The following is a 10,014-nucleotide window of genomic DNA, read 5'->3' as shown; positions in this document are numbered from 1 at the left end:
AGCAAATAATTTAACTAATTATATAATCAAGATCTGAGGCTGGAATGAAAACCTGCATACACACGGCCCTCCATGGCACGAGTTTGACACCACTGTTCTAAAAGACCTCAGTCACAATGACTATTCATTTTGGACTGAATTCTGAGGTCACCAGAGCACATATCTGTGTGAGTGCGCAAGTGAAGGTCACCAAGTTTTTTTCTATCCAAACTGTCTAGTTGTACCTATATAGCAGAAGAATATATCTCCATAGTGAACACTGTAATATAATGAAGTGATTGCATTTCCCTGTCCTTCACCAATCAGATACTTTCTCCCCTTTTGTGTGAAACAGAAGACCTTTCATGACCGAACATTCCAAGGGCTGAGAATAAGGGCTCTGTGATAAAGAGGGACAGAAGAACCACTGAGGAGAGAGAAAAAATACCAGTATTTACCCTGTCTCCAACAGACACACTGATTTAAAATAAATTACTATCTATCTATCTATCTATCTATCTATCTATCTATCTGGTTCTGTTACACAGATTGTGTCTATCGGCAGATCCCCACAAAAGTAAGAGAAGCATTGATATTAGAGAGAGAGAGACAGAGATTTTTATGTCCCATTTATTTGAACATCACAAGAAATAATTGCAGAAACAAATAAATAATCAGTAACCAACCTTCAGTCTATAGCAATGTTCCTAAAATACACTAAGAATGGGACAAAGAAAGATTTAAAAAGAAACAAATTAAATCCCAATATAGATAAATAAAATCAATAAAATCATCAGAAAACTGACATGCAGTAAGACAAAGGTAAAACCAATAAATAAATTAAATAAAATAAGTAAAAACACAATAAAAGCAGAGTAAAAAAACAAAACCATTCCAATTCTACCCATGTCTTACATACTGTTGCACCACACAAATAGTCTCATTTACACACCATATTTTCTGGAAATTACTTGCATTGTCATACAAACTAAAATATATAGAGAGAAAGATTCGTTCTCTGTCATTCATTTCACAGCAGATCACAAAGCAGTCGCAGTGGAAGTTCACCAAGCGTTTGCCGAGAAAAGACGCTGCTGCCCTCTTGTGGTAAAATTGCAGACATGTGCCGATTAGCTTCCAATCTGATTTAGGAGTTATTTATTTAGGAATTTGGCTTTAATCTGACAACATTCCATCTCCCCTGGTAGCTCCATGAATCTCCCGGATTTTGGCATCACCTCCCTCCTACACGCGAGAGGTCAGATTCGAGTTGGGCGATATGGTCTAAAAATATCATGATGTTTCAAATACTCTTGCAATAACTATATTTATGATATTTATATTTATGATATTAAGAAGTTTTTAAAAATACATTACTACTTCAAACTGCAGGCAGTTTTATTTTCATCTGCCTCCTTTCAAGCTACTAAGGCTAAGTTTGCCCTTAAAATTATATTCAAGGAACCCCTTTTTTAAAAAAGAAGGGAAAAAAATAGTTGCATCTAAACAACTTCAGTGTTTCCTTAACATGTTGTAGGGATAATTAACATGGAAACAATGAGAATGTAGCTTATATAAAACAATAAGAAAATATAATTAGAAATCGCATAGGAGTGAACTGCCAGGTAGTATTCTATAGGATATTATATCTCTAGATTTTAATATAAAACCTACACATTGCTATCTGAGACAACCCAGTGAACAACTCGAACTGGGGTTAACCAGGCAGCCAACAACAGTTTCACTCCAATGTGAATTATTGAAATCGCATACTGATCGTAAAAAATGTCTATAACTTCAATGCAACACAGAGGGGGATTATAATTTAGATGCCCAGGCCATAATCGAGTAAATTTATTTCAACTTCTAACTGGCATGTCGCGTTGTGCAAAGTCTAGCTCTGGCGTCAATAATGGGACACATTTTAGCGCATGCTATAAAACAAAAGCTTTTCTTTACTATACAGTGCCTAATTAGGGGTTTTTCAAGATAAACCATTTACAGCACTTGTTGGAATTAGCCAATTTGCGTGTTGAAGTGCACCACCACCGCATATCTGGAGAACTGTATAAGGACAGGTCTGTGAACACCACGTTTCATTGGCAATAATCTGAATTGATTCTCGCGAAAGTCCAAACGAGAACGCGTCTGGAACGTTTTGGTACATACCACCTTTGACGTAGAGGTGTGTTTTAAAAAAATCAGGTTTAGATAAACGCTATTATTGTTTGTATTGTACCATTTTACCGTACCACTTCAACAGAATATAATCTATTAATTAAACATGCCGCTATTTATAATAATATAATCGATATTTTGAGGACAGTTTGCTATAACTGAGTAAATTCGCCCCGGCTTGTCTCTGTTATTCGATGTTCTGGGCAAGCATTAAACATGGCCGACTTGGAGGGAGAAAGATGTAGAAACGTTAACGGGAAGAGCCTTTGCAATAGTAAGATAGAGCAAAGGTCTGGGCCAAATATCGCAATAACTAAGCAAGGAGAAGAAAAACAGACATCTGCGAATAGGCAAAAGACAGCTGGAAGTATGACGACCACGGAATACTGCGCAAAGTTGCAGGAGTGGATGTGGCAATACTACGGCGGATGTGTGCACTGGCAGGGCTGGATGGCGATGTCTACGTATCCGTTTCCTTACTATCCACCCCAGGCAGGGAGTGAAGCCCCTACGGTACCTCTCTGGGGAATGGGTCAGTCCTCCTCAGATGCTCGCAATTGGTACAACAATCAGTTTAACTTCCCTGTACCTCCGTATTTCGCGACGAGTCCTAACCCAGGTGGTCAAACGGGGGAAGTGACACCTGGAACCACTCCCGTGTCCAACGAAAGGCCACTGCCACAACAGCAACAAAATGGAAATGTGCAGCAAGCAGGTAACCTTGGCTAGCTTGCTTTGAAATGGTGATTTGAACATTTTTATATCTGTTTTACATAGCTATAAATACATACTGTGTATATTTTGTATACGAGACCGTGTTTCTGTAGTAGCTAGCTAAATATATCAGTGTCTGAAAAAGCAGATCGGTATGTATGTAATTAGTATGCATGGTCTTTTATAGCTAGTTACTACTATGTTCGGATTTTTTTAAACAAGCTGTTCCATGTAGTTACACAGATTAATGTTGTACTTTGTTTTTAGCAACATACAGGTCGGTGAACTTCAATATATTACCTATTTGAAATGTTATTTCAGTGGCACACCTGTGTCTCTGCTGAAGTCTTCGTTCGTTCATTGCAGGTCGGGAATACACTATCCCTTCTCCCCTGCAGAGATTCCTTGCAGAAATGCTAGATTTTTTCATCCTTTTCTTCATTAAAGCAACTATAATACTGAGCATTATGCACATGAGTGGAATGAAGTGAGTATAAAATAATGTGCAGGTTGTTTTTCTATTCTACACATTAAAACATAATTGAAAATGTTTTTTTGAGAGCGAAACACTGATGTTTGTTTGAATTTTGAAAGGTTTCAGCAGTGTATCATGGCTTTCATCTTGTATCCTTAGAGACATTTCCAAATTTGCCATGCATTTTATCGTGGAAGAAATAGATGAAGACACTTCAATGGAAGAACTACAGAAAATGATGCTGGTGGCTCTGGTTTACAGGATACTGGTCTGCTTCTATGAGGTGCGTTTCTGAATTGAATCTTTGAGAATATGTGTCCTTTCTTGAATTTCCAATTAGTTAAATTGGTCATTCCATGCAATTTCAACAAGGACATTTTATTACCTTTCCCTTTCAAATTTTGCACCAGAAATTCACTGGGGTTTTTTTCAGGGATGTTAACTTAAGAAATGCTATTCATGCAGTTGTAAAAATTAATGAATAGTATTTCTCAACTCAGCCTGCTGAAAAATGCCGAACTGAATTATTCTCTGACGAGGTTGAACGTATGATTGTGAGTGCTTATTTTGCCCACAATTAAGGAGCAGTCAGTTTGGTGGAGACGGACCTTTACTTCAAACATTTGAGGAAAGAAATGTATAAAACAAACGCTTCTGCCCAAAACATATTTTTTCATATTGTGGGCAGTTTGCAGAGTTAAACTGATAAAGCGAGTCTTTGATTTTTGCATTCCAATATTTACATAGGTTATGCCTGTATTCAGTGTCCTACACAGTTTAGCCCTAAATATTTGTCAATCATAAAATTGATATGGTTGATTACATTTACATTTAGGCATCTTATGCTGTCACTTGCACAGCTTACATTCTTTATATCCAGTTCTTTTATACAGCTGGATGAAGCTGGAGGTGGTTGTGGTTTGTGCCCTTTTACCCTTGAGGAACCTGAATTGTAACAATTCAGGTTCCTCAAAAGTGTGATGGCACTGTCCCACCTTAGCCATGTTCTCTGGCCAGTATGTTACACTGCTGCCCAACTGACATAAATGCAAAGATGTTCCTCATTGTGGATGTGGGTTTTTTGAAGGGCTTAACAGCTGCTGGTCACAGCTCTAGTCTCCCAACACCACTGTGTGTGTGTGTCACAGATCATCTGTATCTGGGGAGCCGGGGGAGCCACTCCAGGGAAGTTTCTCCTTGGTCTCAGAGTGGTTACATGTGACACCTCGGTCTTGGTCCGTCCCAACCGGGTGCTAGTGGTACCTGCATCCAATGTCACCCTGTCTGCGTAAGTAGAATGTCATGACATCAGCTCTTCCTAAACTGTCGACGCTTATCTTTGGACTTTGGAACAGACAGCCATAAAAGTTCTTGGACTTTTTTAACCTGAAACTTTTACTGTTCATTCAATTTCGTCTCCTCTTTCGGAACACGGGATGTAGGTAAATTCCACAGTTGTGAATCCACAGTATGAGGAAGGGGTATTTAAAGCAGAGTGCATTTAATCCTGTTGCATCTGTATGGGTAAATGATGGATTAGGCTTTCAGAAGGGCAATGCTGAAAACTGCAAATTCACATAATGTGAGTTTTACCTGTGCATTCCTATATTTGATTCCATGCAAAATGATAATTATGTGCTTTTAATCAAGATTGATAAATTTACACCCCTGAAATGTTGTTTGGTGTAAGTATGAATTTTTTAATGTTCATGTTTCTATGCCTTAATGATAAGTAACATTGCTTAAACATTATTTAGGCTCAATACCACTTCATACACTTAAAATGAATGTACCATGAAAAATGAATAATGTGCCTTTCACAAGATTACTCTTAATTTTTGATCTTCAACAACAATTTCTTGTAGGGAAATGAAAGGTAGGCTACTTGAAATGTAGGCAAAAAAGGAAAGGCCAGATTTACTGAAGCATTGATTGCTCTTTGAATAGGCCTTCACGAGCAGTTGCTGAAGGTTGCAGTGTCTGTGTCGGATTTACTGTTGCAATCAACCAATTAATGATTTGATTTTGATTGCAATGTCACCCAAGATTTACTGTTCTCACTACTGCTGTGTATTCCACAATGTATTTCCTGATTTGTGAATTTAAATTCCTTTCCTTGGGGTTGCCTTGCTACTTGTACCTGGTTTCCCCCTATCCATTTTTTGTTGCCTTGTATATATATATATAACTGTATATGACCTGTTTGGAAAGTATGGGATTAGCACACAAATTTTATCATACCATATAGGTCAGGGCTGAGTTCATTTCTTATTTGAATTAGGCCTATGCAGTAATGTTTCTTTGGTAATCCTCTGTCAGTCAGAAAGTTTAGAAAATGTAGAAATTCAAATGAAACTTTAAAGGTTCTTTTGATTAAACATTGGACTTGATTCCAATGATAGTTTGCCTTGTGCCATTTCTTCAAAATGTATTTTAGCCAATTGTCAAGCCACAGGGCTGCAGAGATGTTTTGTAGTTTGAGCCATCGGATATTAATGCCCCACCAACTTTGCTTGTATTTTTACTTGTTTTTTTTTTAACCTTTCTCCCAGCTCACCCTCAGTGCTACAGCTGATATTTCTCCCTCTGACTCTAGATCAACGGTCCGAGCCCTCAACAAGAATTTCTCCATTGCCTTCTTCTTCCCGGCCTTCATCACCCTCCTCTTCTTCCAGCACAACAGGACCGTGTATGACATCGTAGCTGGCACCATTGTGGTGAAGCGAAGCCGAGCGAGATGACCAAACCAGAGCAGGGTTTTGACTCAGGCCTTGGGGTGGGTAATTCGGGTCTTACGGTCCCTGATCAGCTTCAGAAGGCTGGGATGTTGGGGCAGGAGCAGCACAACCCAGAAATTTCCGGGAATCTCCCTAGAGAGACTGGCAACATGAGGAGAGGGTGAAGTAGAGGGGGGGGGGGGGACTTGCTCCAGAGAAGATATATTGATTGGCAGACCGCACATGCTGAATTCTTTCTTGGACACACTAAAGGAGGTTAGGTCACTGTTTAAGTTGTTGAATCTTATCAGTTCAGGTAATGGAACTTCAGGTTCAATCAAAGCAGGGACAGAACTTTCTGTCTTAAGTGTTGAGTCCACCATCTTGGTTGCTGATGATTTGTTAATGCACTTTGAGGTTACGCAGGGAACTACTGTTGTCACTGATAGAGACTTGCTAATACACAAGATTAGAGAATATTATGCATCAGTAACTTCATCACATTTTACTTAATTGGATGAGGTTGTATTGTTACAAGGCAGATGAGTGCATTGAGGATGAATATTATAAATATTGTATTTTTATTATCATATCAAAAACTTCCCGTTTGCCTCATGCCTTTATACTGACTGTCTGACTGACAGTGAATAAATCTCTAACATGTTCTGACTGAACTCCTTAAGCATCATTTTTACTCCCACATTTCTGTTATTTTCCACGGCCTGGCTTTCATCTTAACAGTGAATAAACTGCCTTTACAATCCCCTGTGGTAAACCCTATGATACTGATAACACTCGAATTCAGTGTTCTTGCCAAGCACAGGAATGGCTTCCCTCGCTCCTTATCTCCCGTCTCTGGAGTCATTTGTACTTTCTTACGTGTGCTACAAAATTCCCTTTGAATGCACTTAGTTGGGGTTGCTGCCCTCTCTGGTTGCTAAGCAATACTCAGCCTTTGAACCTCATGTGCGTGGGCTTAGTTTTTTTATTTTTAAATCAGACATACAGTAAGGCCTGCAGTTTTGTTGTATTGGCTCCCCACATACCTTAGCAGGGAAGGGGAGACTACAGGCTGTGGATGTCTGGAGTATTATTTTTACCGCCTGCAGCAGCAGCGACATCTTTGTGCCTCTGACAGCTGAAATGTGTAGATTGGAGGCCGATGGTTTATGAACCCTAAACCGGGTGGAGCTGTCGCAAAAAAAAGATTTTGTGAAACATGCTAATGGCATGAGCGTGACGGAGCATCAAGCATAGATGCAGAATGTCTCGGTCAGGTTAATTTGCGCTTCCTGTGTTGTGTAGTGTAGCTAAATGCTAGTCAGTATATGCACTCCCAGTGATTGTATCTTTTAAAACAATTTAGCTGCCAACTTCAGTCATTGTCTCTCCAGTTGCTGATCAGTAAATGAGGTGGTCATGAAAACGGTTTGTGACCCTTTGAAGTGGCCAAATATTTTTCTTTATGCCCAATCCCATTCATAAACAATTCTAAAAATATTTCATTTTGTTCTGTCCCTGTTTGTACCCTCATGGAAAAGCTGGGGGCCAGCAGCACATTGTATGGAGCTCCACCCATGTTGTCCTCCTTGAAACTTCATTTCACATCACTGTTATGCAGTCTGTAAAATCACAACTTTGAGCTCTACTTTCCTCTAATTTATTATAGTTTTGTGAATTATTTGTTTGATTAATCTTCCCTGTGCAGTATTGTTTTGATCAGGACTATTTGATGTACAGTTTGGCTATAACAATGTGTACATATTTTTGATTGTTCAATTCTCAAGATAAATAAGGTTTATAAATCAATTTTGATACAAGTGCAACATTACTCTAACTATGTACGCATGATATATTCACAGTTTCTAATTAATGCAGCAAATTCCACTCTTTGGGACATGTGTATGATATATGTTGGTGGTCCAACATACTTGTTTGGTCCTTTAGCTCATGTTATGTTCTTATGTTTAATTTAATATGTGGATGAAGGTAAATCAGTGTTTTTTTTTTTTCTTTACTCAAAAAACTAAATGGCACCATGAGTTCAGTTTCACTATGCACATTCTGTGTAACGAATGTTGAAAATTGAAAAAGTGTATATTTTAACTACATGATCTCTGTCATATAAAAAGCAAGTGTATCCATGCAGGACATTTATTTATAGAGAAAGAGGACATAATGTTATCTGCTGCTTTCAGATTCTGCTGTTTTTATCTTTTGACTTATTTAATTGTGATGCTCATACCAGTATGTAAACTGGCACAGTTCATTTTCTGCTTTGTCATGCTTTCTATGAATTTACAAGGATTTTATAGACAAAGCTCTGAGGGCTTGAGCTGAAAGACCGGTTTGTGCTGTCTAATTTGGTATTTACATAGCAGCAGTGGTGTCTATTGTAACTGAGAAAACAACAGAATAAAAAAGTTACGCTTCTAATTATTTTAGAAATAATTAGAATTTTGTGTTGCATTACAGCACACATTTTCAAAAATTTAAATTTAACATATTGACTTCTGTATTAATGTTGCTTTTAAAAAAAATGTTGACAGAAATAAATGTAAATTCATGTTAATTAATTCATTTTCTATGATACTTCATGCAATTAAGAATAGATAACTACACCTGGAGAACTTTGCTCTATGTTCTTTGAACATACAGACCTTTGCAGTATTGGTGTGAAAGAGTGCTTGGCACACTGATCCTTGCAAAAATGAATAAATTGGCAACGGTGTTGACATTTTTCTCCACTTTGGACCAATATTGGGGTTACACAGTAATTACACAATAGTAACAAGAGAGCAGGAGAGGCAGAGAAATATAGAAAGCTCTGCTGAATAGCCGAGTCTGTTTGCTGAAATACAGCGGCAAAAAAGGAGCACGAGCAACAAAAGCAAGCCGACAGAATGACAGCAAAGACTCGCAAACTACTAGAAGTAAACTACTAGAAGACCAATTAAGCCCATACCCATGATTCAGTGTTCTCTACCAATCTCGAAACAGTTACCCAGATACATAAGAATTCCTGCTAAACATACCAAACATAAATGGAATGTTCACTCAATATGCAACATTAAGGCAGAGGTATGCCCTGCATATGTTACCTGCAGGTGCAGTAGTTCCCCAGACAAATGAACAATATGAGTTTGCAGTAGTGCAAGTCTGTTTGTGACATGGAAAGTTCAGCTAAATTGCCATTCTGGGAGATGTTTCAGATCTGACCAAACCATTACCAATAGTATTATTAAATCCTATTGTTTATGTATTGTTTTTGTCATAGCCTTATTTCAGAAATTCTCTGTCTGGATTAAAATGTATAAAAATAATTAAATTCTTAGTACTTCGTTCAGTAAACGCACTTATCATGAGTGCTGCAGAGCCCAATAGCATAGACATCACTAGTTCAAGTCTGTGTTATGTCATTAGCTGACTATGACTGAATTCATTTGGGTTCAGCCCTCTACAGGAACGGGTCTTAAATCAAACAGGAGTCCTAAGTGCCTCCTAACTCCTCACCAACCTACAGGAAGTTGTCCATCAGAGAAGAAAAACTACTTCCTGTTCTCCTGAGTGAGCCGAGAGGAGTGCACAATAGCGGTCACAAATATTTTATTTATAACTATTGACACAAAAGTACATCGTTCTCACCTCACATACTTTACTTTCCTAATTGCAAGACAGCTTTCCTCATTTTTAATTTTCTTAATCTACTGAAAGTAGTCCATTAGTCTCCACTAGTCACTTTGTTTATTATGGATATGATCTGGCAAAAGGAATGCGTTATTTCCATGGCAATAAGTTACTTGAATGGAATGAAATTAATCAGAAATATTGGTCCTTTTAGGAAACAGTGCTCCGAGAAAGCTCACAAAACCAACTTTGCATTCTGCGCTTAGTGTTCACAGTCTGAGCAGGAATTAGATGATTTCAGTCAATAATTCTATAAAGGCAGCT

At 38.1% G+C, this 10,014-nt stretch overlaps 1 protein-coding gene across 1 annotated transcript; it reads left to right on the top strand.

Annotated features, from left to right (window-relative positions):
- Positions 1–2,231: 2,231 nt before the first annotated feature.
- LOC118211310 (protein FAM8A1-like) lies at positions 2,232–8,800 on the top strand. The gene is made up of 5 exons (XM_035388437.1): positions 2,232–2,872; positions 3,238–3,358; positions 3,506–3,629; positions 4,495–4,634; positions 5,943–8,800. Exons 1-5 carry the CDS (start codon positions 2,374–2,376, stop codon positions 6,085–6,087), a joined length of 1,029 nt encoding a protein of 342 aa, XP_035244328.1. The 5' UTR covers positions 2,232–2,373; the 3' UTR covers positions 6,088–8,800.
- The last annotated feature ends 1,214 nt before the right edge of the window (positions 8,801–10,014 follow it).

The sequence above is a fragment of the Anguilla anguilla genome, chromosome 1 (genome assembly GCF_013347855.1).
Source record: "Anguilla anguilla isolate fAngAng1 chromosome 1, fAngAng1.pri, whole genome shotgun sequence".
Classification (NCBI taxonomy): Eukaryota; Metazoa; Chordata; class Actinopteri; order Anguilliformes; family Anguillidae; genus Anguilla; species Anguilla anguilla.
This window is presented reverse-complemented; position numbering and strand designations above follow the sequence as displayed.